This window comes from Botrytis sinoallii, assembly GCF_014898435.1.
Source record: "Botrytis sinoallii strain Bc 23 chromosome Unknown BSIN_012, whole genome shotgun sequence".
In the NCBI taxonomy this organism is placed as follows: Eukaryota; Fungi; Ascomycota; class Leotiomycetes; order Helotiales; family Sclerotiniaceae; genus Botrytis; species Botrytis sinoallii.
Window position 1 is genome coordinate 1,965,336 of NW_024066039.1, and position 26,682 is coordinate 1,992,017.

General features: G+C 43.8%; 8 protein-coding genes across 8 annotated transcripts; 6 read left to right on the forward strand and 2 right to left on the reverse strand.

Annotated features, from left to right (window-relative positions):
• Nucleotides 1-1,047: 1,047 nt before the first annotated feature.
• EAF02_007512 (uncharacterized protein) lies at nt 1,048-2,952 on the forward strand. The gene is made up of 3 exons (XM_038903560.1): nt 1,048-1,749; nt 1,884-2,556; nt 2,634-2,952. Exons 1-3 carry the CDS (start codon nt 1,524-1,526, stop codon nt 2,686-2,688), a joined length of 954 nt encoding a protein of 317 aa, XP_038757039.1. The 5' UTR covers nt 1,048-1,523; the 3' UTR covers nt 2,689-2,952.
• A 1,558-nt stretch (nt 2,953-4,510) lies between these two features.
• Nucleotides 4,511-7,167, forward strand: EAF02_007513 (uncharacterized protein). Its single transcript, XM_038903561.1, has 2 exons — nt 4,511-5,023; nt 5,089-7,167. The coding sequence occupies exons 1-2, from the start codon at nt 4,643-4,645 to the stop codon at nt 6,112-6,114; spliced, it is 1,407 nt and encodes a 468-aa protein (XP_038757040.1). The 5' UTR covers nt 4,511-4,642; the 3' UTR covers nt 6,115-7,167.
• A 2,283-nt stretch (nt 7,168-9,450) lies between these two features.
• EAF02_007514 (uncharacterized protein) lies at nt 9,451-11,701 on the forward strand (the record flags this gene model as incomplete). The annotated part of the gene is made up of 3 exons (XM_038903562.1): nt 9,451-9,769; nt 9,852-11,432; nt 11,481-11,701. The coding sequence occupies 3 exons, from the start codon at nt 9,451-9,453 to the stop codon at nt 11,699-11,701; spliced, it is 2,121 nt and encodes a 706-aa protein (XP_038757041.1).
• A 419-nt stretch (nt 11,702-12,120) lies between these two features.
• On the reverse strand, nt 12,121-13,221 carry EAF02_007515 (uncharacterized protein; the record flags this gene model as incomplete). Its single annotated transcript, XM_038903563.1, has 4 exons — nt 12,121-12,337; nt 12,467-12,628; nt 12,743-12,818; nt 12,966-13,221. 4 exons carry the CDS (start codon nt 13,219-13,221, stop codon nt 12,121-12,123), a joined length of 711 nt encoding a protein of 236 aa, XP_038757042.1.
• Nucleotides 13,222-13,975: 754 nt separating this feature from the next.
• EAF02_007516 (uncharacterized protein) lies at nt 13,976-17,748 on the reverse strand (the record flags this gene model as incomplete). The annotated part of the gene is made up of 5 exons (XM_038903564.1): nt 13,976-14,066; nt 14,136-14,803; nt 14,860-15,116; nt 15,164-17,648; nt 17,707-17,748. 5 exons carry the CDS (start codon nt 17,746-17,748, stop codon nt 13,976-13,978), a joined length of 3,543 nt encoding a protein of 1,180 aa, XP_038757043.1.
• Nucleotides 17,749-18,462: 714 nt separating this feature from the next.
• Nucleotides 18,463-19,027, forward strand: EAF02_007517 (uncharacterized protein; the record flags this gene model as incomplete). Its single annotated transcript, XM_038903565.1, has 4 exons — nt 18,463-18,471; nt 18,540-18,553; nt 18,626-18,651; nt 18,711-19,027. The coding sequence occupies 4 exons, from the start codon at nt 18,463-18,465 to the stop codon at nt 19,025-19,027; spliced, it is 366 nt and encodes a 121-aa protein (XP_038757044.1).
• A 644-nt stretch (nt 19,028-19,671) lies between these two features.
• On the forward strand, nt 19,672-21,435 carry EAF02_007518 (uncharacterized protein; the record flags this gene model as incomplete). The annotated part of the gene is made up of 2 exons (XM_038903566.1): nt 19,672-19,821; nt 19,882-21,435. The coding sequence occupies 2 exons, from the start codon at nt 19,672-19,674 to the stop codon at nt 21,433-21,435; spliced, it is 1,704 nt and encodes a 567-aa protein (XP_038757045.1).
• A 2,276-nt stretch (nt 21,436-23,711) lies between these two features.
• On the forward strand, nt 23,712-26,176 carry EAF02_007519 (uncharacterized protein; the record flags this gene model as incomplete). The annotated part of the gene is made up of 4 exons (XM_038903567.1): nt 23,712-23,852; nt 23,905-24,518; nt 24,943-25,303; nt 25,377-26,176. The coding sequence occupies exons 2-4, from the start codon at nt 24,495-24,497 to the stop codon at nt 26,174-26,176; spliced, it is 1,185 nt and encodes a 394-aa protein (XP_038757046.1). The 5' UTR covers nt 23,712-23,852; nt 23,905-24,494.
• Nucleotides 26,177-26,682: the final 506 nt, after the last annotated feature.

Below are 26,682 nucleotides of genomic sequence, written 5' to 3' on the forward strand. Positions count from 1 at the left end.
TAAGAGTTGTAAGTAACGATTAATTGTAAAGAGTTCTCAAAAGTACTCGAGTTCAGCCTATTATTTCGGCTACGTAGAGGGGAGGGGTTAGACGAAACTAACAAGTAATGTAAGAGAGCAGGCCGGTGTGGTCGTATACTTTTGCTACCTAGGTACTTGGTCCTTTGATAATAGAAATCATTCCATCAGCTTGTGAAGGAAGCTACAGTCCTGAGACTTAAACATGTTGGGGAAAACGAGTAAGATCCTGAGAGGGTACAGATAGTCGTTCAGAAAGTAAGGGATATGCTACGGCGCTTCATAGATAAAGGTCGTCGTTATCTCGCATCGCAAGACTGATAGTCTAAGAGTATCTGATTTCAATCAACTCAGCTATCACTCGTGTAGAAGATGGTAATGAGATCATCAACACAAACAATAAGTGTCCGAACCAAACAATGTTCGAGTCAAGAATGCATACAAAGTTTACTCATTATTGACAACAAGATGTCGTACTAGCAAGCCGATCAATTCAGCTCGGGACTTCATCCAAAGAGGAAAAAGCAATACTGATACCAAATTACAGACCGCTTTTAAATTCGGAGCGGACTTCCCCAATGAATCAACAACACATGCAATTCGTTGAGCTTGAACTTCTCAACAAATGGCCGAGGCTTCCAAGGTTGTTCCATTCTTTTTCTTTAGGGTTGCCCGGATGGTATTTAGTAGGCTTTAAATAGCAGTAGACCCTCTGTAGGTAAGAAATAAGGTTGTGAACTTGTTATGTGTACAATGATTGATGGGTGGACAATGGACAAGAGACAGAGGACATATGCATCAGGAAAGCTGGGCCCGAGTATGATTGATAAGTGATTGATAGAGAAGAGAAGTTTACTTTCTGGTGCTGCACCAGCTGGTACCAAACACAATAGATCTTGGAAGCATTCATTCATTCAAGACCAAGACTTTCTTTCTGCTGACCCCGATTCATTATCTTGCAGGAAAGAATGTAATAATATAATACCTAGGTAGGTGAACAATGAACAATTTGGTAATTTAAATAGCACAATATAAATAATCGAGGAGTTTCTTTAAAATAATTTTTATATAATTTCTATATAATTTCTATATAATTTCCTACCAGGTAAACTTTTTCTTTTATTGCTTTCTTCACCTTCACTCCAAATAAGTTTTCAGCATTATCAACAAATTCCCACATACCTACCCTTGTATCTTATCGGGGCCCGAAGACCCCAATACCGAGCACCGCTCAAAAAATTAGGGTCCACCTGGTCTTTCATTAGCTTCCTATCTTTCGCGAGAACTGTGGCAGATCAGCTAAGCTCTCCTTTCAACAAACACATATCTCTTCCTCCTCCCTCCCTCGCTCTCATTCCCTTTTCCTTCCTTCCATCCATCAAATCTTCCTTACTTCGGTATTTTCCAACCACAACAACAACCCTCAATCTCACCACCCTTTCCTTTGCGAAGAAGCAACCTATTCCCTTGGTCAGGGCCCCAATACAAACACCATCTACCTTATCATGTCCGCTGTCACCGCCAAAATGCCCATTGTCGGCAAACCAGCCGTTCCAGAGAAGAAACCCGTCAAGTTCTCCAACTTGCTTTTGGGGGCCAGTTTGAACTTGTTCGAGGTAACCACTTTGGGTCAACCGTTAGAGGTTACAAAGACTACTATGGCTGCTAATAGAGGGGATACTTTTGCGGGTGCTCTGGGTAGAATTTGGGGGAGAGGTGGTGTTCTTGGATGTATGTTTTTTTTTTCATTCTTTTTTCATGGGTTTCTTGATTTCCACGTCAATCCTATTCTATGATTTGATTTGTGCATTTTTGTTTTTACTCCAGATCTGCAAGAATAACAGCTAATGATAATCCCACTACAGTCTACCAAGGACTTATTCCATGGGCATGGATCGAAGCCTCCACCAAAGGTGCCGTTCTCCTCTTCGTCGCCTCCGAAGCCGAGTGGTACGCTCGTTCTTTCGGTGCTGGTGATTTCACCGCCGGTATTAGTGGAGGTGTAATTGGTGGTGTTGCTCAAGCATATGCTACCATGGGATTCTGCACCTGCATGAAGACCGTCGAAATCACCAAGACAAACATGGCAAAAGCTGGTGTTAAGCCTGACGGTACCATGACCACCTTCATGAACATCTACCGCAAAGAAGGTATCAAGGGAATCAACAAGGGAGTCAACGCCGTTGCTATTCGTCAAATGACCAACTGGGGAAGTAGATTCGGATTGAGTCGATTGGCAGAAAGCGGTATCCGAAAAGCAACCGGCAAGGGTGAGAATGGAAAGTTGAATGCTTGGGAGAAGATTTTGGCAAGTGGATTGGGTGGTGGATTGAGTGCTTGGAATCAACCTATCGAAGTTATTCGTGTTGAGATGCAGAGTAAGACGGTGGATCCCAACCGACCTGCTAAGATGACGGTTGGCAATACCCTCAAGTATATTTATAGTCAGAACGGAGTTTCGGGCTTGTATCGTGGCGTTGTTCCTAGAATTGGGTTGGGCGTTTGGCAAACTATCTGTATGGTTGCTATGGGTGATATGTAAGTTTTCTTCCCTTCCATCATCCCTTCACTACTCAACAACTACCAAACAACGATTACTAACATAAAATGAACAGGGCAAAAGCTTATGTCGAGAAATTGACGGGTGAAAAGGTCACCGCTAAGCATTAAGGCGTTTTGGGAATACCTGGCTTGCGTGCATACACACATATCTGGCATTGGTTTGGTTCTTCTGGTTTTTGTATGGAGGCTTGCTATGATCTTCTCAGAATAAGAGTAGAGGAAATGAGTTTAATGATCTGATATATGATGAATGCGATTGCAATTGCAATGCGAATTAATAGACAATTTTCGGGGTGGTAGATAGATGATATGAGGGCGAGTGTCTACATGCGTGGACGAATTTGATTGGAATGAGAGTTTTTCAATCTCCATTTATGTGTTTGCGTGTCTGTTGATGATTGTCCTTGTTATTGTGTTTGTTCTTTTAGCCTTTCGTCTCTTTGCATTTAGATCTCTAGTTGATGAGGTCATAGTCGCTCCCGAGGTCTTACACACATCAGTCTACATATATAGTAGAAGTTTTGATAATCTTTTTCATAATTGGATATGTTCTATCTGCAAGTTTTGTTTGGATTAAATGGGTGGGATGGGTGATAAGATGGGACTAGGAATGGGATTGGGGTGTGAGATTGGGAATGGAGAGGAAGATGCTGGTGTGAGGATGGGGTTGAAGATGCATATATGTAATCTTACATATATTTGTGAGAGGATAATGATGGGTAATTAGGGCCCAAGATAAGAAATACGAGATGGGAAGAACGGAGGGTTTGGGAATATTTATGTGGATCGTTTGTGCAGTGTTCTTCTGGACTCGGGGAGGGACTGGGGATGATGGGGGTGTAGAGCTGTGTCTTTGCTGGCTTTGAAGGGGGGTGGGAAGAGGGGGGGCAGAGGGAGGAAGATGGTAAATGCTAGATGGAAGATATGGATAAGAGTGTAGTAATGGGACGGGAGTTTTGTGTGTTATATGGATTTGGATTATTTGAATTTGGTGAGCTGTATATTTTCATTAGTTTTTGAAAGTGCAAGAGTATAGATAGAAGTGCCGGAGCTAAAGAGCAAGATGATGCGGATGAGAAATGTCCACAAGCCAGCAAGTGTCTTGGTAATGTAGGCTAGTAGAACACAAATCGCTAACAGTGAGAGTGAGCCGAAACCGTGGAAAGCTTCAGTGATGCAGATGTATTAAGAGGAGAGGAAATTGCTATACAATCCAATGTTATGATAGAGTTGATAAACAGATTGTTATTCGAGACAAGCTCGGATTGGCTTCGATATTGCTTGTTATATAGTAGAATGAATATCAATCTTCGTTGGGTTTTCATAGAAAGGGAAATCGGTATTCTCTTTCCGTTTTAGTGAACTTGGAGTGTGGAATAGCGGTTCAGTCAAAATCGGCTGGTAGCTTAGCATGCTTTACTTTTCAATGCCAATTTCGGGGCGAGTGAACTCGCCAATGTTTCGGAGCGTGTAATATAGCTTCAATATTACTAAATTGAGTATCTAATACGCCTTTAGTATTAAGAAACTAAGAATAAAGCTTTTTTCTTCTTCTTTTTCAATTCTTTTCTTTATATAATTGAGTTCAGAAAAGGTATTATATGATTATATCATATAACCACACATAAATTGGATTCCTGGGTATTGAAAATATAATCTACATTACGCCATACTAAAATTCCGTAAAATCCGACGCATAAGTTTCTTCCGCTACGCTCCGAAACATATTGGAAAAGAATGGTTGTGGGAGACTATCCAATAGTATCACTATCATATCTTGAATAGATTGAAGCTTGTACTCGAGTTAAAGAGTGAGGAATTACATTGTTAACATATCAGATACAAACATTGTAGTGGACTTTAACCGCTGGCTATGTGTCCTCTGTTCATTGGTAGTGTTATAGTTACACAACATGATTACACAATGTAAAGGATTGAATTATCAAGGCACTGTTTTTCACATCTTTCTCCTGGGTTAAATATAGTTTCGATAAACTCGTTTCTATCAGATATTGTCACCTACTACTTTTCGTTTGCCTGGTTTTAGTTGCATAGTGTAGCCATGGGAGTCGATGCCGGCTTCGATATGTATCCTCGTCTGTCTAAGGGAATAGTAGACAGGCACAACTGGGGACGATTTATCGAATTGATTAAAGAGTATTACAAAGATGATACTCAGGTTGAGATAAAGCCGAATTACATCATCTTCAAAGCAGGAGAACATCCCCAGCTTCCCTTTGAGGGCCACAAGTTTCTGCGTTTTAGCTCAAAGATATCGGGATCTATCGCAGCAGATACGAATGTAGAGAGCTACATCGATACTGTGACAGGTTTTGCACAGACAAACTTCGGCTCTCGTGTTCGGTATTGGCACGAGGGTGCCGATCAGTCTGGCGTCTACAACTGGACTGAAGTTCATGAATCAATCAGGTCATATCAGCAGGTCGGTGGTGCCTCCCCGATATCGTGTATGTGCTTGATGAACAATATTTGACGTCTCAGTTGCAGCCAGATAAACTTGAGACTCCGTCCAGCATCGCCCAACTCCTTAGTGGCACCGATCCCATCGCAGAGCTGGGCATTGCGCCTTTTGAGATTAAACACATCCCCGGAAAAGGTAACGGTCTCGTTGCCCGTGTCAACATATCCAAAGGCACTCGAATTATTTGTGAGAAGCCGCTTCTTAAAGCTGGGCCTATGCCTCATGATGAGTTAGAGGCATTTCTCGCGACAAAGTTGAAGGCCATGTCTAGAGAGTCACAGCGACAGTTCCTGTCTCTTCATAACAACTTCCCGGGGAAGAACCCATTCAGCGGCATCTTCAAGACGAACGCTCTGCCATGCGGCTCTGGGTCGCCCATAGGCAGCATCTACCCAACAGTGTGCTTAATCAACCACAGTTGCATGCCAAATGCTCACAATAGCTGGGACAGCGCCAAGGAGCACGAAACGATCCATGCAATCCGATCGATCGAGAGAGGAGCTGAGATCACAATATCGTACGACCATGGCGGAACGTCAAGCGAGCGACAAGCATTTCTTGAAGAAAGCTTTGGTTTCTCCTGCACTTGTAGTTGTTGCACGCTCCCCCCCTTCTTACTCCAAGCTAGCGACAATCGGCGCACACAGATCAAGAACCTCGATGACGCTATTGGAGATCCGTTCCGCATGCAGAGCAACCCACAAGAGAGTTTGAGGGACTGCTACTCGCTGATTCAAGTCCTCGACCAAGAGTTCGATGGGTGTACTGACGGGCTAATTGCTAGGCCCTACTACGACGCCTTCCAGATCAGTATCGCGCATGGGGATCAGGCACGCGCGAGTATATTTGCAGAGAGAGCTTATAAAGCTAGGGTGATCTGTGAAGGTGAGGATAGCCCCGAAACGCTGAGAGCAAAGTCTCTTGCGTTGAAACCAGCCGTTCACAATAGCTTTGGAGTGTATTCTAGGAAGTGGAAAAGCGCGAGGGATTCGGTACCGAAGGGTTTGGATACGGTCGAGTTTGACAGGTGGTTGTTCAGGCAGAAGAATTAAGCTATAAGCCTCTCCTGTTAACGTAATTTCGAAAACTTGCGGGCCTGTAATGAAGTATACAATGGTTTTCAGGCTGCTGACTGATCTTTTTTCTCCTTCAAGACCGAAATTATCGTTTCGCAAGTCATATATACTAGCACAACATGCGATTCCCAATCGCCTATTAGTTAGTACAGGATCGCTTATCTCAGTTTTTTGTAGATTCGAAGCTGAGACGCGTTGAAAGCACTTGTGCTTGCCGTCGTTGTGCTCGCTATCGTCATGCCTTTATTCTATCTCTTGAGAACTGTTGCCTCTTGTCACCGTGCACGCCAGCGTCGTGATAGGCCACACCCCAGCCGCCATAAGAGTGGTAATAGCATTTTAGTATTATAATAAAGTTTGGATATCTAAACTCAATCTATTCAGATGTTTAACTGGTAATGAGAACTTAACGTTGTTGTATCCATATCAAGGGGTGTCTTGTTTTAGTACAAAAGGATACCCTCTGCAAGTTCAAAGGTAGCAACGATGCAATAATAATTTTCGGAATTGATAGGTCGGGAGTATTTGGTAGCAGTACACGATGTAAATGAGATGAAAATGTGTAGAAAATCTTAGAGTATTCGTAGATTTCAAGTCGTATAAACTCGAAGTACCTACGATGTGTCTGGTTACAGGGGGCGTCTGAGGACAGCTGACTTGAGAAGCCCGTGGGAGTAAATGAAGTCCAGGGAGAGCAGTGGATTTCATGTCACTTGTCCGTCCAACTCACAAGTTCCCCATTCTTTATAGTAATGGATCTACTTCTCTTCCCAATCACAAACGAGATCGTCTCCCAGCACTACCAAAATGAATGGCAAAAGTCACCAAAAACATACGACAGCAGGGATTCGCTGGTGGTCACCCACCCAACTACTAATCTACCGATCTGAGGCTTGTGTATGGCAGAGCGGACGGGATGCCCAATTCTCCTCAGTCTATGGTCGTATGTATTAGAAAGTGTTTTAGTTTAAAATGTATATGGTTCAAATCAGTGACACCATTTGGAACCCAGACCCCCACGTCCAAGCAACAAGCGAGACGAGAAAACAATGAATACGACTCACCAAAACATAGTTTGGTTGAAGGTATGGTGGAAAGGATACAACCCCAAAAAATCTGTGATTGCATCCAAATCAACGTTGATTTTCATTACATACAGGATATGATATGAAAACAGTTGAAAGCGTGGGTTGACGAACAATAGCTCTACGATATGAGACCACTTTTGAGCCAAGACTCGTTGGCTGACGGGCAAAATATGCTTGTTTGGATGTGTGCTCCATAAATCTATGCAGGTGGATAAGAAAAGATGGGGGTGAATGTTCTTATCTGGTTGGGGGAATGTTCCTCGAAACAACAGTTCGGGGAGATGGGTCGGAGATCATGGAGATGAGAATGTACTGGTAAAATGAAATGGTTGAATAGCACGGGTAATAAGAAAATAAGAGATTTTCAAAGTGTTATGAAGTGCAGTAGTCGACTCAAAGGCAAATGTAACAGTCTGGTTTAGTGTATTCTACCCCCTTCCCACAGTTGGAATCGCATTTCTCCTCCAGAAATCTTGTATTCCAATGCCAATAGTTAGTCAAATAGTGTTGACTTATCTCATCAAGTCATGAGCAACGAGCATATGCATAGTGGGTCCAAACAAATGAACCTCTGCTCAATCTTGCCAATTCTTTTGAGACTCAATATCTCAGGACTCCCATCTCCAAAGGAAGATTCACTTATGATCCTTTTTCCTAGTCATCCACTATTGGCAATTTAATCCCTAGATTTTTGATGCTGAATACATCCCACATATTCAAAGCATACATAATCATATGAGATCGGGAGAGCTGTTCACTCATGATAGACACTCTCATGGACTAAACTCATGGCGCTCTTTCACATCTTCTGTACTGAAGATTATATGGTTACAAGAATAGATGAAGAGTGCTTCATTCCATCGCCACCAATGGCTTTCACACTACCAGTCAAATTCAAAATATCATTCCATAATCCAAGAGTTCAACATCCAGACTCTCTATCGGGTACATCCTTAATGTCGGAGGCTTGCCCAAACCATATCTAATGTTCGGCTGGGTTCAGATGCAGACATTTACTTCTCTTCTTCGAGAAACTTCTCGTAGCATTCTATTTGGAATACTTACGGAAGAAAACGGCTTCTGATTTGGAAAGCCCACGAGAGCTATGGAGGATGATGAGAAACAACCGGAAATATCCGCTTGAGAGTTCTATAGCCTTGAAGAAATTCTTTACGTGCTGTTATGACGAGGAATGGGATTTGTCACCCCAGTCATAGTCTCAATGTCGAACACTCGTTCGTCACCTAAAAACATGAGCGGGATAATGCTATTTGAAGAGAAATCCTGCAAAAAGCCAAATATCAGACACAGCATAGCTAGTATAGACTACATCGATACATATTGAGACGGAACTCTATCGCCGAAGCCGAAGGAATAGAGTAGCGGAACTGCGACTTCACAGTACAATGAGTCAAATCAGCAGATAACAACCGACAAACAACCGCAATGCCATGAATTCCATCCGGATTGATAATAAACATCTTTATACTTTGTGACAATGGGCCGAGAACACTTGACAGAGGCTATTAGACCTTCCTTCGGCGATTAGAGGAAAGCTGCGACGAAGAGAAAGAAATGGAAGGTTAATCGCGTCATAAAAGCTTAGAAGCAGCTGAGGACATCCCATTTATTTGAATATTTGAATTCATTGTAGCCAAGACCTCCTCGGACTTTGCCATTCTCTCGTGAAAGTGATACTTTCGTCCGATAATTCTCATGCTTCTCAAAGTAAACTCCGAAACGACTAGGACTGATTCTGACCAGCATTGTAAGCACAAGGATGTATTTGACGACACTCGCTACATCAACTGCACGATGATAACACGGGCAACTCCTTTGGGCATCCTTGGCCGTGTGTTCGGATGAACTTTGTGGGAGGAAGTATGAGAAACTGGACCAGATGGGAAATATTCTGGAACATTGGATACAACGCCATCCAACATTCAACGTCCAGAATATTGGGATAAAGACAAAAGTAATTCCAGTTGGATGTAATCATAAGTGAGATCGTAATGAATATCTTAAAGCATATACTTGATATATATCATTAAAGAGAAGAAATACCTCCTGCCCGCGCGGGGAATGAATCGGTCAATTTGATGTTCCAAAGAGTTGCTGTTGCATTCATTCATTGTCATTGTTTATCAGAGCCGATAAGGAAACTCTAAGGGTCATTTAGTACCACCAATAGGCCTAGCTCCTAAAGTCTTCCCCCCTTCATTCGATGGATCCTCATAATTTCCAAACTTCAATTAATTCCAATGATTACTTCAACGGAGGCGCCATTGACTTACAATTACCTCAACAATTGAACAACCATCCAATTCAACCAGGTCCAAGATCCTACAAGTCGCGCAAGTATCGTCCTTGTGATTTTTGTCGGGCCCGTCAAGTAAGATGTTCGATATCTTCCGCCCCGCCTTGTCAATTGTGCATATCTCATGGGAGAAGTTGCACATTTGTAGATCGGCCAAAGAAGAAGAGGAGGCCAAATCTTGCAGCGAGCAATGGTGATCAGAGTAGTGGATCTACAACATCTACTTGTATGTTACAACACATTACACGATCATGCAAAGGTCGTGTGTATATCATGAAAGAGATTCGCTGACCTGTGTGTCTGTGAAGCTACTGCTCCTTTACAACAATATGATGTCTCGGCGGCCCAACTTAGTCCCAGCTTCATCAGCCAATATAGCGAGCATAGCTTTCAAAGCTTGGCCGGACATGATGTCTTGACTGAATCGACTTCGTCTCCAGATCAACAGATTCTCGTCCAAGATGGCTCGCCTATATACAATATGGATCCTTACTTGAACATGATGCAAAGCACACGAATAAGGCCCCTCGATTCTCAGCATTCTACAAAGTCGGCAAGATTTGTTGGAGAAATGGGTGAATCAAATCCATACCTGCTGCGTCATTACCGCTATAATGAAAACGATGAATGTACAATATCGAAGTTAACATACCGGCGAATCAAGAACTCCTCAACACAGAATAGTTTTTCGGCCCAGAAAGGAGAACCTCCTGTAGTATTTATGCTAGCAGATGATAGCTTTGCGCAGAAAGGGGAGCCAAGGATAGATGATGATGTTCTCAGTAAAGCCGAATCAGATCTGAGGGGCATGTTCACAGACCAAGAAGCCCTCCGTCTTATAGGTCTTTTCTTCCGATTTGTATACCCCTATTTTCCTATTCTATCCAAGAGCCAAGTTTTCCAATCACCAGGAGTACTCTCCCCTGCGATTCTGCATACGTTACCATTTTCTCTGTTGTCGGCGATATACGCTACAGCCCTACCATTTATGTTATATGATGATTTCCTTGCTACAACTCTTATACATTCACCTCCGACATCACATGAACTGTTTCGTTTGTCCTGGCTCTTCATTCAACAAGAATTACACATTCCACGACTTGCAACAGTACAAGCATGTCTATTGCTACTACAGAGAGCTCCCACAAATCGATATACAACCGATACACCTTGGAAAACGAGTCTTGTGGGGTGGACAGTGAGTCTTGCTCAGATTCTGGGTCTGATGAAGGAATGTAGTGACTGGAGTAGTATACCAGTATGGGAAATGAATTTGAGAAAAAGACTTTGGTATGGAGTTTTTGTCATGGATAAGTGGGCGTCTTTGGGCGCGGGAATGCCAAGCCACATACATGCTGATGATTTCGACGTCCTTCCACTTGAAGATAATGATCTTGAAGCATCAACCCCCGACCCCAATCAACCCATCACAGAATCAGAACCCGATTCAGAACACTTTCGGTTACTAACCGAGCTGACCGCCATTCTCAGCGACATTGTTGATTCCTATTACACAGTGCGGGCAACACAACGTACATCGAAAGATTTCTCGCTATCCCTCGAACTAGCAAGACCACTCCGCACACGGCTCAAGACTTGGAACGATTCATTGCCTCCTTCCATGTCCCTCCGTCAGACAGAACATTTAGATTCCCGTGGTCTAGCCCAATTAAGTGCAAATCCATCACTTTCACTCGCCTATATCGTCGCAACCATGACATTATTTCGAGCTCTTCTCCGACCTCTCGAAAACTTAACAAGCGTAGAAGAAGACGCAACAGTAGGTAGTCGTCTAGCTGTGCGAGCTGGGGCTAGAGAATGCGCAAAAGAAGTTGTTGAGTTTGTAGAAAATCTTGGAAGGGGTGCTTTAGATGCTTTTTGGCATTCTTGTAAGTTTCGACTACCCTTTCTACCTATAATCGCTAATTGAATATCAGGGTCTCGTGCAAACTTTGCAATCGCATCATCGTTTCTTATGCAACTACTCGTCACATCCGAAAACGAAAGCGAATCAGCCGAGATCCACGAGCTTGTGACTCGTTGGAGATGGGCCATGAGGATTGGTAGTGGCAATGCCGGGAACGGACTCATGAGTTTGGGATTGCTGAGATTGGATGGCTTGTTGTTGAAGAATGGTGGCGCGGACGCAGGTGTATGAATACTGGAGACTGGCCCAAGTGATTTATTGTGGATATTTTGCAGGCATCTTGCAATGGGTTTCCTCATATATATCATAACATCCGAGCGTGCCAAAGATTGTACTGTTTAATAAGATATCCTCACATGGAACAAGGATTTTCATGGTAGTAATTTGTTTGGTGCTTCGGACGTTGAGGAGAGAACAGATGGAAAATGAAAAGGAGCGAAGAGAAATTGGAAAGGGGAGGAGCTATGTTTCAAATATTGGCGCAGTGGTGCACGAAGGGGGGTATTATGGCAGTCGCGACCAAAGGACCAGGGGGATAAAGAAATCCTCGTTCATTCCTGAGATGGTGGGATTACTAGAACAAGCACCAGAATAGAGATACCACAACGTTATATTTGCCACCAGTACAGATCTCTCAACCCTCAGAAAATCTATTCCTTTCTCTCTTTCTTCCTCTCATGGCCATTTTCTCCTTTCCCATCTTTCCCATCTTTTCCCTCTTTTTCCTCTTCTTCCTTCTCTCTCTTTCTCTTTTGAATAGCTTCAGGAGGACTGTCCTCAATCAAATCACTCTTGTCATTCAAGCCCGTCCATTTAGGTAATCCATCAGGAATATCTACTAGGCGTCTTGAATAGAACATATGACATCTACATCACAAATATCAATTACAATTAGCATTTCCTTCATCTCATCCTCGCCAAACTTTCCCCTTCAAAACAAAAGACCACAACAAAGTTCTGAGACCAACGGAGAAACAATTAAGAAAGGAAACTAACGTAGGGTTAAACTTCTCTTTCTCCTCTTGATTCTTGAATTTAATCAAGCTCGGGAAAAGCAATATCATATTTCTTCCCTCGTCCATGATGGGCGTACGACAGTATGCACAGCTTACTTTGCAGGGAAGCTTGTGACGGGTGGTTTTTTCTTCGGATTCGTACCTAATTGGGGTGTTAATTGGAGGATAAGAGTGACAAGTAAAGATATTGGGGAGGTTTTGAGCAAGGGAAAAAGAAAGAGGGCAGTTAGAGGAATTAGAAGATATATGTACGTACCAACCCAGATCATGATGTCCATGGGTGAAATTGATATCTTCTTTATGGAAAATCGCAGCCCATTGAAATGGTGCTCCTATAGATCCCTTGCATTAGCATTTCTCTCATTTTCATCCCCCCCTCCAAGCCTATCTCATCACCTCTTTCCTCTTACTCCCCTCATCACTCTCCCCCTCCCTCTCCCCCTCTCCCAAACCAAAATCCAACCACCCAAAAAACTCACCATGCAAAACCTGACAAGTCGTGCAATGACAAAACTTCGCACTCAAGGGCCTCTCCCTACTCAACTGATACTTCACCCGTCCGCAATGACAACCCCCTTCATACAGCACTTTAAAATCCTCATCGTTTTCATGCACTTTATACGGGACTCTGAATTTCCACTCATTGTGGTCGCCTTCAATATCCTCGTCTTTGTGACCTTGAGATCGGGCCTCGTTCTTGGCGTTGGAGGTGGAGTTGTCTGAGGAGGGAGACATTTTGAGGGGGTGGTAGGATTGAGAGCGAGTGTGAGTGTGAGTGTGGGATATGTGTTGATGGGGATAAGAGGAAGATATGGGGTTTGATTGGAATGAGAATGGGAATGTAAGGCAGATGGAAGATGATGGAGAAAGAAGAAGATTATTGAGGTTGATTTTACGTCTTAATAAACATCCAATTGTTGACAAACAACTATTAGTATTATACATGGAAAGAACAAAAGCAGAAACGCAAAAAAGCACCCAACCATTTTAGGAATGTTTAAATTGATATTTGCTGTCTCATTAACCTTTCGAATTCTTAGTTGGGAACATACCTACTAGATACAAGTTGCCTAATACCCAGGTAGCTACTTAGTATTATTTCTTCTTCATATTCATATCGTCATTTGTTGCATCTATGATGGAAACACTTTCTATGCTGCGGGGATTGTACCTGAATAGTGGGGCAACATTCAGAGGACCACCAGCCAACCGAGCTAGGCTTGTACATCATGACGTGCGCTCCTTTAGTCCTCGCAGGACTTCTCATCACGTGTTCATTCCTAAACCACACAAAATGCTAGAGAATTGGTGGCACATAAGCCATATCCCATGTCTCGTATCCCATATCTTGAGCTGGTAACCTCTAAAAGGGGTGGAAGGGTTGACCTTTCTGCTCCTCGCATTTTAATACTCGACTCACGGTAAAGTATAATCTATGTCTTTTTACGATGTGTGTTGAACTTCTAGCCTAGAATGTTGATGAAGCTAATCAACGGCCCCCATAAGTTCCCGGCCCCGATGAAACTATCTGTTGACTAGTCTTTGGATCGAAACCCAGAACATTTATGAGATAATCAAGCCTAAATGTCGATTAGCGTCGGTAATGATAATATCGTGACGACCGATTGAGAGCTAGAGAAAAAGCTTACCTTGCTTCTGACCCAAGCTTTTCTTTCAAATTTTTAAAGTCCTGTAAACATTCCTCCCATTTAACGGCACGCTTCTGTGGTGAAATTGATTTAATAACCATGTGGAATAATCCAGTTACGGGCCTATGGTCAGACACTCGAACCTCATGTCGACGGTAATCGAGCTGCTCCACACGATTGTGTCCACGGTAAAGTAATCGATCACACCAAGCGGGTGCTCTTTTCTTCTCACTCGTGTCATAATTGTCGGTTCCTACATCGTATTTATAGGTTGGCGCGAAAGTGATGGGTAGTTCGTGAAAAGCGCGTAATCGAAACCATGGATTTTTGCGTTTCGAGGCAAGAAGTTGATCTCGCTCGAGAAGTTTTGCCAAGTTGTTGGCTTTTACCGCATTAACCACAGTATCTCTACCCATTGTATCGATACGGTAGTTCAAATCGCCGTTCAAAATGCAGATTTCATGATCGAGGATCATTGTTCCATCACCGCCTCCCACAAAACTATCTATGCGGACGCTGTGATCGCGCTCTGCAGGCAGAACCTGGCTTTCAAGGATCATACTTATGTCTGTGTTTCTATCTTTCGTTTGTGTTTGTCCAGCAGCAAGATGACAGTTGATGAAGCACATCGATGTATCGTCCAGCATAAATCGAAGAATCAATGCGCCCTAATGTACGTCAGAAAACCCATATGACTAGCGAAAACTTTTGCGAAGACTCTTACCTTGTTCCCATGGAGTCCACCCATACCCCTCTTGATTTCAGCGGCATTGATATTCTTGATTCGTGGTAGAAGTGGAGATCGGACAAATACGCATGTGAATAGGCCAACTAGATTTGCGGTGTGAAGCAAGTGGTATATTTCACCCTGAACATAATCATCTAAGCATCGGGTAAGGAAGTCTCGCCAATTTCGATATTGGTGGCTCATGTGTTCATGATCAGAATCTTTCTCCTTCTTCTTCGATTTGAAAAAACTTTCTGCCAACCAGTTAGAAGGAGGTTTTATAAGTTAGCAGCGTACTTACTAGCGGTAGTCTTTTTATCTTCTAGATCAACTAATTCCTGGAATCCGAAGACTAATATATCTGGCCGATCGCTGTCTTGAAGAAGTTGAGGCAAGAACCTCGAATCCTGATCAGATTGTTGAAGATGATATGGAGTAGATGCGCCCGCATTCCACGTCATAACTAAAGTCTTGATTGGGGTAAGTTTGCAGAAATCTGCTTCTTGAGATTGCATCTGGTGCTCCATCCAATCATCCTGAAGCAGGCCATCCCATGCTCGTATCATATTGTCCTGGCCCAAGGAGATGACATGTTCCCGATCAAGCATCCAAAAACTGCTACGGTCAACAAATAGGCCAATAAGTGGATCATGATGAGCACGCCAGTCCTTCTTTACGACCCATGGAGTATAAGTAGTATCATATACATATACCATGCCCGTACTAAAGCCAGCCCAAAGATTACTACCTACACCCACAAGAGATGTAATTTTATAGACGCTGATATTTACTATTCCTAGGCATGCATAATCATGTCGAGAATATATGCTTACTTTTCCATCAACATGACCAAAGTATATCCGGTCAGGCTGAGAACTTATGACAGCACCCGATGTTATTTCACCTGCATCTGGTTGATGAAGAGGACGTTGTAAAACCTGAAACTGAGAGCTTCCATCTAGTGTCGGGATGAAAATTCGTATATCTTTGCCTGCTGCATGCCACAGTTCACCATCAACAACCAGCGAAAATGTATGACCTTTCGGAAGTCGATAGCTCTGGGATGGGTTGTTGGTCAAATTAGGTTCACCAGTGTCGTCTGCAGCCCATAAATGCAATGATCCACCATCATCAAGTGTCCACAACTCGTTCAAGTGTCGATAAATTCTAACTATCTCACGACGAGTGTGGGCGTTGGACTTGCTCGCGACAATGCTTCCGCTTGAAATATCAACCTCGACCAAATCTCCAATATTGTTACCTAACCATAGCCTTGTGCCCTCATTTTGCACTTCCGCTGCTGGCTTGAAAGCTACAGATACGACTTTAATTCCCTCGGTATGGGCTAGGGTCATAACTACACCTCCGTCTAGTAGACTCCAAACCCTAGTTACGTGACCAGTGGTGCATACGTATTCTCCGCAAACATCTAAAATGCGAGTATCATACTTTGTTGATATTTCGTATGCTCCTTTAGTAAAGTATGGAGGTCTACGGTTTGAATGAGAGGTATCCGGATATTCGCCTGCCTTGAAAGATAGGCCTTCCCTGATTACTAGAGTGGAGGGCACATCACTCGGAGGACGATGGTCGGTTCTAGTTGACACAGACACCACTGGAGTTCTGAACTCGGCCGGCGTTTTATCGCTTGTTCTATCAACTGTCATAGATCTCCCATGTCTAGTTGGAGTTTGTAATTGGGCCGTAGGGTTTGAAAGAACTCTTTTTGGAGGAGTCGCGAAATTTTGTCCGTTGTCAACCGGCATAGCATTAGTCACTGGTGGTCTTGATCTGTCAACGGAAGGCCGAGGAGGTGGTGGCATTGGCCGGCTAGGTAACGCAGGTCTTCGGTCCCCCCCCGTAAATTGCGGGGATATTATAGCTCGACCTAGACCATTGGTCTCCTGATCTCTCTGTCTACTTGAAACGGAATGATGTCTAGGGGGAGGCTCGAAAGATCTAGACGAAGGAGTGTAGGAGACTGGCCGTGGCCTATTTCGCGGTAATGGTGGCGCTACTGGATATTCGTTTTCGATACTTCCTCCACTACTCGGAGGGGTACTAAATGGAGATGTCTTTTCTATAGGTATTTGAACGGATATAGGTGCTAAGTTCACACTTTCTGCGCTTGAACTGAACCCTACCGGCTTACTTGATATCTTAGGTTTGTCGGCGCGATTGATCGGCGGAGGTCCAACCTTAAATGATGAATTCCTTCTAACCTCACCTGATCGTCTAGGAGGAGGTGGCGAAGGCGGAAGTGAAGATGGGTAAGAAGACGAGTTTTTGGTTTCCGTCAAAGGTGTAGTCGACCGACTAGGAATTTTGAAATGGCCCTGGGAGGAACTATTGAACGAGGCCGAAAAGGGTGCATCTGTTGATAAATACGCAGAGGTGTTTGCCAATGAAAGATTCAGATTCTTTATCTTTGGAGGTGATTGGGGTGGCTGAACAGTAACGGCGGGAGGGGCAGTTGATATTGGCCTTGGAGAAGGAGTAATAACTCGAGTAGGTGAGGGAGATAACTTTCGACCGCCATTCGCACGCGGAGGCCGCAGTGTAACATCAGTCGCTTCTGCATCACGACCTCTCGCAGAGTGAACTGACTCCGCTAGATGCGTTACTGACTCCGGTCGGTTCGGTATGGTTGGCGCTACTCTGGCGGTATCTCCAGGACTAGCAGTATTCCTCAAACCTTTTGGAGAAACTCCTCTTGTTGCAGTGTTATTGGCCGGTTGGGCATTCGCCATTTGTTCGAAATGGGACCGCAGAGATGAAACTGGTTTCTAGACAAGTCAAATATTAGCAGACCGTTCGCAGAGTTGTATGTTATAATATTCCTACTATGGACGAGCCATCTAGGCTCTCTTTCTCTGGCTCCTCCATGATGTATGCTTTGTGATTTGCAGACTAAGAACAAATGTCGCATGCGATTGAATATAAGAATTCTATCCTCTGTTTCATAAGAGGAGCCTCTGGTATTAGAGGACCAATGTCAAGCTCGTCGTCATTGGAAATGGGACGTCTAGCCCGTGAATTGTAGCCTCGCAGGCCAGTCAGTACTGTTGTGTCTGGAATATCTGTGGGATCTTCAACTCTCGTTGTCGTAAACATAAAAGGAAAGATACTATTAATAAGGATTGAAAGTAAACAAGGGAATGGATGTTTAAGAGAGTGTTGTTGGTTTCCTCGAAAGAAGCTACAAGTAATAGAGAGGGGTCGAATTATGTTCTTGGTGTTATTCTGTGAATAATAGTATAGGTACCTGGGTATGTGAGATCAAAGGTTCATTTCCAGTGTGTACATCCCTCATTGTGGCTTCGCGGCAATTTGCAGGGGTCAGGCTGGATTGTTTGAGAGTGTTTTTATGTTTCAATGATCCGCAGAGAGATACTACCGTAGAGGTGCGCAATTATCTGAAGAAGGCGACAAGGCTACCATTTCTATTATCGTACCATTATGATGATGGCATGTAGAAAGATTTTTATATATTAAATAAAGACCCCAAATTTCCCCAAATCACTTTGTCTTCTTCAATATTGCAACTTCAATAGCCACTATTTGTGTGAGAGCATTTCAGAATCCAGATACATCTTCAATATGAACACTGTAAGTGTTTTAATTGCCATTGTGGGCGAAGATGAGCCTCCTACTTGCAGATAACTAACATACTTTAGGTGAAATCGTTCTGGTACTGTCCCACATCCCACGCCTCAGATTCCAGTACATTGAAAGCAATTCTCGACTAACATAATCTACTCAGGGTTGGATGGGGCTCATTGTGCGTCGGTATGTTTGGAGAGGGGGAGAGACGTTCCCAGCGATCAAGTACTAACAAAGGATTCCAGCCGGTGGGACAGCATACTATTTCGCAAAGCAATCGATCAACGCAGATAGAGCCGCGCGATTCGAGGCAGATCAGAAACGCAAGAGGCAGCAGGAAGCCCTGGAATATTCTGGCAGAACAGATGGTTATGCGGGGTCAGGAAGCAATGGCGGGCCAGCAAAATTGGACTCGGCCGGTTCTCCAAGCCAAGAAGTATCGACAACTGAGCCTGCGCCAACAAGACATGCACCGGCGAGCGAGGGACAGCGTGTAAGGGAAAAGAGCAAATACGAACCGTCGGAACCATTCAGATCAAAGAAAGGCGATAGGTTCAGTTAAATTGAGCGACCTCATCGTTAGATTAACGCAAATCTACTCACGACAATTTGGTTTGGTATTGGAGTTGGCGCTGGAAACTGGGTGCTCCTATGTATGTGTTATACGTTAATCTCACAAAACTCTACTCCTATCGAATTCTCGGATTATGTGAGCCCTTTGAAACATGTTGTTCCTCTTATCATTGTTGCTACAATCGAGCACACAATTTGTTCGCCGTAGACAAGAAGACAGAAAGATTCATTACCCTTCTAGTCAGTTGATGAATAAATCGGAATTCAAAAACTCGCAAAAATCGATAGAATTATATTATAGCTGCAATATGCAAAATAGTAAGTAGTGAATATCAATAAACAATAAAGAGAAGCAATTGGTATGAAGAACTTGCTGTATCAATTGATGATGAATTTATTGAAGGGTGATCAACCAGCATGTTCCCTTAGCACGCTCTAGCGAATCTGGACCTTTCGTCGCGAAGCTTCATTTCAATTTCATTGAATCATCCCACTTCAACAAGATAATCAAAATCACACCCAAATTCAACCACATTTCAGATCAATCCTCTTCCTTTAGATCCCAATAAATCTATTCACGAATGGCAAAGCTCTTACATACATATCGAGTCTGCTTCAAACAACTTTTCAACAATGGCGTCGCATCAGCTTGCCATAGCTAAAGCCTCATTCTCTGCAAGTCTCCTTCGACGCGATCCAACACCAGTCTCTAGAGAGGCCATCGCAGAGTTTCACAGCCATCTGAATAACGTCATACTACAATGCTCGTCAATAAATGTCCAGGTTTGATCATACACTCTAATGGATGTTGTTATGCGATAACTAAATCGTGCCCGAGGATAGAAATGCAAGCAATGGATATTGGAACATATTGTACAATCTGCAGCAAGATTTACAGCGCTGGGAAAATATTTAACAGTTCTTACGGCATCATTCACCAAATCCTCAAACGGCGACCCTTCAATCAAGCGTAAGCGCATGCATATACTCTACCTTCTTAACGACATCCTCTACCATTGCAAGTACCGAATCAACGATGCATCTGTTTGTGGCAAGATTCAACCTGTATTGGTTAATCTTCTAGGAAGCACCGCTTCATTCAAAGATTGTCCAAAACATCAGCAAAAGATTCAGGATCTACTAAACATATGGGAAGAGAGAGGGTATTACTCCAATGAATACATCGGAAAGCTACGCGAAGCAGTCAAGATTGCTTCAGAAGTCGGTCAGTTTACTGAAGAATTGACTGGGTCGGCAGAAAATGGAGAGCAAGGTCTTGCGCCAAAGCTGAACAAGTCCGCACCATTTGTTATGCCAGCAACGCATGGAGACACATCGATGCCTTGGTTCGATTTACCTGCTGGAAATTTGATGCCGCACATCGTTCCCAACTCAACCAGACCAATAAATCCAGATATGGTTAAACCATTACAGTTCGTTGCCGGACCTGCGGATGAGAATCTCGTGATTGCTGTGAAAGCTCTCCTGGATGATGTTCAAACGATTTTTGGTGCGGAACCTGGCCAAGACGAAAGAAGTGTATCTGATGTGGACGGACTCGGTCAGCCAATCATCCTAGATGAGATTACTGGCGAAATACTCGATGGAGAGGGGTATTATGGATGGTCAAGAGTGTTCTGTGAGAGGATGAAGAGACGCCGCAAGGGACTGGATCCATTAGGCGAACGTGGTCAACATAGTCAAAGTGAGAGCTTGAGCCCACAGAGAAAACGGCGCCATAGCGAATCAGAAGATTCAGAGAGGAGTCGCCGGCAACGACGCTCGTACAGCTCTTCGCGCTCACCATCCCCAGATCACGAAAATCGTTCCAAGTATGATGGTCGTTCCAGGTCGCCTTCAAAAGGCATGCGACAAGATCATGGCGCATCGGGTGGCAACGAGAAAAACCATTCTTCGAGCGGCTCTCCCAATCAATCTGTCGGAAACGGCAATCTACCAGTACCTGAGACTTACAATATTGCCGCAATACCTGCCCAACAGAGTGGCTTCTCCTCAAATCAGTCATACACAAATCCATCAATGCCGTACCAGCCGTACCAGCAAGGTTTCAATCAAGGATTCCCTCCAAATATCACTCAACATCAAGGTTCAATGCCGTGGCCACCGCCTCCTCCCCCAGGGCCTCCACTTTATCCAAACATGCCTTTCAACCCTGTTAATCCACAATGGCCGCCACCACCACCACCTCCTCCCATGTCTAACGTTTCTTCAAATTTTCAACAAGCCCCGGGTGGTTATCCTACTGGGCCTACGGGTTGGCAACCACCGGTACAGGGAGGTCAGGGGAGAGGCTACAACAAAGGATGGAACAATTCTTATGGTGGGCAAGGTAGGGGCGGTAGAGGAAATTATAGGGGTAGAGGAGGTTGGTCATGATTCATGAAGCCTTCACACATGATTATCATTTTATTTTCTGTTGAATGTATTGGGAGGAAATTGTGTGGTTATATGAAGCCCCCACGCATCGTCATCAAAAAGCGGAGTACCCTGCTACCAAAATAATAGCATGTAAAATTTATCTCATGGACGAAAAAAATCCTAATATTGAATGAACAGTCAGTCTCCTTGTGCACCGCATCTAACCGGTGAGTGGTCAATGCGCATGATTGTAGCCGAATTGTAAGAATGGAATGCGAGAAGTGATATGATAAAAGTCAAGTGTGACCCAGACCTAAGTCATGTTATTCAGCATCTGATATGTTACCTATTGACAGCTGATGCTTGAGAAACCTGTTTGGTCAAGCCTCAAGATAATGTATACGGGCAGCGGCGATGACCAACCCATTCTAGGACATTCGGTCTCGCTCCCGGGACAAAGATGTCGGGAGGACAAATGAAACCACAATGCCTCCGTTTTCCCTATCTATCAGCGGGGCGGCAATTGCGTTGAGAGAAAAAATCATGTCAGAGGTTTAGGTCATGGTTTTTCACGGGCATTCAACAACATCAGGTCAGGATCACCAAGTGATGGGTAGAAGTTTGTGTGGCAGTCAGAATCTTTTTAAATTCTGACGATCTTTGTCATCGGACTCGACTCGACTTTTCTTGATTTCAATGTGTGGCAATCGAGATTCATTTTTCATAGGTGGACTGTCAGCAGTAGCAGTAATGTTCATCTTGAGTTGTACAGTTCACATTCCACCAACATATACATTCGAATATGCTCGAGTATGCTGTGGTGGCTTTCGTGGTGATATATTGAGCGTCCTGAGGAGAGCGGGGATATAATCAAAATTTGCATGTCGTGATACCGTGACAAGTATTTGGTATTATTAGCTCGTCACCTCGAATAATGTGACAATATTATCTACGCCGCGATTTGACCTATCTGTAGTACTTCCCCATCTTGTGTGCGCCAGACTATGATACTTTGAGATGGGCGTACGTCTCCAATCTGTACATGGTCTATTAATACCGGGGTACTACTCCTGGTATACACCACCCACTGCAAAACATTATCCAACGGGTTTGGATTGACATGATGCTTGCGTGCGTATTGTGTGTGGTAGTGGTGGTGGTAACGTCATTCACATGATATGTGATTCTATTCATGGGAAGGAGATAGTATAGTACCTTTGTCCTGGGTCTCTCCTCAACCTTGTGATCAGCTTACTCACTTCGTATCACGTAGTTGGGTATCATGGGTATCATGATTCAAAGACTTCTTTCTCACTCATGAGATGAGCGATGATGTTCTGGCAACTTCTTGGGTGGTGAGGATGAGAAGGGCTTGGCTATCCATATCTAGAATTAGTTCCCAACATCGATGTTCCAATGAATGGGCCTCTCGCGAGTGAGTAACCTCAATTCAACCAATCATCCCACTTTAGTAGCACAATCAATGAGTGAGTGATTGAAGAGGTACCGGTACCTACCTAGGAATTGGGAAATATGGAGATTGGAGATATAATATTCGAGGTCACTAAAGCCATTTGTACGACTTCTTCCTTATCAACAACCCAAGACTCAAGGGACCAACAAGATAATGAATGGACCGGTCCCGCTCTCCGGCTCTTTACAATCCGTTCCATTTGATAATGTCCACGATGATTGAAAGAATGAGTCTTATTGTCTAAAGCAAAAGTTATCTGATGACTCGATGAGAACAAAGAGAATAGATTTTCGTCTTTCCTTCAATTTGAGATCCTATTCGTCAATTCATCTCCATTTCCCTTTTTTTTTACATTTGTCCATTCTATCTGAGCTGGCAATTGCTGCAGGAAACAGCCAATAAAGAGTTTTTTTTTCTTTCCTCCATAGGGCGCCAGTAACCTTGACAAGCCATCTTGCATATCCCGTCGCATTCTATCGCAATACCAGTACCAATCCTCGGAACACAGTTACACAAAAAGTACCCAAGGAAGACGTTGTAGAACCCACCCATCAGTACCTTACCCATATACCCTTGGGATACAACCGTCCACACACCACCACCTCACATCCCTAGCACATCTAACACATCTAACACACCTAGATCTCATACCAACTTTGTACAATCCAAAGAAAACTCTCCGCTCGGGAAAGCATCTTATAAGTCCCCGCCCCTCTACGCATGCAAGCAAGATTGGGACTTTTCTCAAACTACCAACCACATCCATACCAATCATACCTCTCATACCAACCAAACATCCAATCCAATCCAATCCCATCCACGTTTCGTTTCGTTTCGTTTCGTTTCGTTTCGTTTTTATATTGAACCGCCCCTCTTTCCTTTGGCTCGGTTTATTGCAGGAATTCTGCAGCTAAAAAAGTGCAAGAGAACCACTTCACAACAAAATTTATATCGCCCGAAGGTACCCCCACATTATCATTTGTTGCTTCGTTCGTGGCTTATGCAGGAGATAGGGCTTCCAGTTAAGCACTTTCAATACTACCCTAGAGTCCCTGAATAGCTACTATAACTACCATCTCTTTGCGAAAAGAATAAAACCCTCCACCAACCCCCCAAACAGAGAAATTCATACTTTGGGTTTTGGCCAACGTTCAGCTGAATTGAGACAAAGCTGCTGCATTTGTCTTATTGCGCGTGGAATCCCGTCGGTATAAGAGGTGGGATGCGTTTGTGGATAGATCATCTGAGTTGCTGACCTTTCTCAATTGATTCGAAGAGACTACCCTACCCCGCTGTTGATGTTTGGGAGAAAGCGCCTCCTTTGTTCCTCTCATTTTTGTCTATGAACATATTCTCTTCATTCAATTTCGAACATTGAATTCATCAACCAATTGACTTGAAGCCCCGCCAATTCAAACCAAACTTCCTCGATTGAAGACAGGTTTCTTTCCGAAATTCGAAACCTCCAAGTCTTGTTGTCTTGCTTTGGTTCTCTTGCTTCGGGTGGCTGCAAGGTACTCTAGCCTAGGAGGGTCGGCTTGCATAAATCCCTGGCATTGTACCGACGGCAGGAAAGCCGAAAACTGAAGAAACGAAAAGCATCATGAATGCTCAAATATCATTTATTGTGAGTAAACTTTTATTCAGTTCGTTATTGGAAAGTCAGCAGAGAATGGGAATTAGCATGTTATTGTCGGGTTGTCGCTTGTATAGGGGCTGGAGGATGGATACATCTGAATGGTGTCTCGATGCAAAGCTATGATGTACTTTGGTCGGGACTCACCATCACCTGTTTTCAAATTCACTTGAGATTTGAGGAGAAAGTGATTGCAATTCTCTTCCTCAAAGAATGTGAATAGCTTCGTCCCGAGGTCAGATTCGAGATTAACTTCAGACAATAAGAAAGCTCTCACATAAATATTGTTCTTGCTTTCATTCCTTCCCATCTACATCTCCTTGTCAATGTAGCTATCATGGAATTATTCAAAATCTATGATAATGACACTCCAAATAATCCACATACTCTTCAAACAATTACTAATCTATACCAGAAAGGCGAATTCAGCCTAATCCACATACCACTACCTCTATACTCTTTGCTGTTGCAGCCAATTCTGAGAGTTCTGCTACCATACAAGGAAGCAGATCCAGCATCTGAGAATGAAGATGATGAAGAAAGCTTAGTGTTTGATCAAGAACATGGTTTTCTCAATATCAGTGTAACACCAATCGAATGCTCAGTTGTCTGTCATAAGTCTTGGGCGGAAAGTGTCTTTCAACCAATTATCGATGCTTTGCCCAAAGATGAAAATAATCAGGTTCAGATATCAACGGATAGCTACATTGTCTTTTCCGTAGACAGTACTGGTACTGATGCAGGCCAAAGAGTCATGGATCTCACCTCACCTCTTGGTAAGTTCATATCGCATACTCATCCTTCCACTAACTACTTGACCCTATCCAAATACTAATATATCACAAATAGCCATGGCTGGCGTGCCCATATTTTTCATCACAACCTACTTCACAGATTTCATCCTCGTCCCCTCTAAAGACCGCCACAAAGTCGGCCAAACCCTTCTCTCCCGGGGGTTCGAATTCTCCGAAGAAGAATCCGCTTACGTGGTCCCCACCCCAACATCTCACTCCCGAGGCCCTAGTTCCAATTCCAACCCGCCATCCACTCCTCCCCCCTCCAACATCGCCGAACTCCAAGCCCGCACCTTCAAACATCTCAAGCGGAGAAATGTAAAACCGTTCGTGCAGCCCGGTCTCCACCTCATCCAGTGTTCCGGTCGCGACCGCGAGATCGAAGATCGTCCCATCTCAAACGGTAATGGAAATGGTACGCATACCTCTTCCCCTCTGGATAAACTCAACACCCGTCTCTACATCTCCATTATCTCGGCGCTGCTCCACCAACCCACTTTCCTCTCCCTCACCATCTCTCTCGAAGAAGGCTCTTCTCTCCTCCTCGACAAATCTCTCCTCCCTCTTTTTGGAAACTCGATTCAAGGAGACACGGACGGGGATCTCGTGCCGATTTTCCTGGATCTGGTGGATTTACCATTGGAAAGTACGGGCATTGTGTGTGGCGTGGCGGGGAAACTGGTCGATGAGATGCGCATGAATGATCAGCCGGAGGAAGAGGGCGGGTGTATGTTTGGAAGGGAATTATCATATTTGAGTACGGCGCGAGCGGGCGCAGTGGTGCTAAGTGGTGGGGGGAGTGAGAGGGCATTGGATATGTTGGGGGGGTTGCTAGATCGGGAGGTTGGGGGGTGAGTCCACGGTGGAGATGAGGATGGGGATAGAGGTGGAGATGGGAGGTTGTGATATATGTGTGTTCTAATCCTAATGTTGTACATGGAAGAATGGGAGAATAGAGAATGTGTGGATGGATGGATAATGGATGGGTGCATATTGACAAGGCCGGGAGAAAATTGAAAAGAAGCAAGCGAAGAAGTGCATATATACATAAGGGAGGCGAGATTTATTATTTGCCAGGTAAGGCGGGTGGCTGGTTTGCTTACTTGCTCGCTATATGATTTGAGCATGCATGTGCGATGCATAAAAGGAGTTTAGAGTTTTTTTGCTTGTTATCTGCTCTGAACTACATTTTGGGGGTGGGATGGAGTGGGGCAGAGGATAGGATTGGGTGGGATAGGATGGATAGGATAGGATAGGATACTAAAAAGTTATATGGGATGGATGAGATAGGTGTGGAATGTTAATTTAATTAATTTTGATTGATTTGATTTGATTTGGTCCTGCTGGTTTGTTTTTAGGAG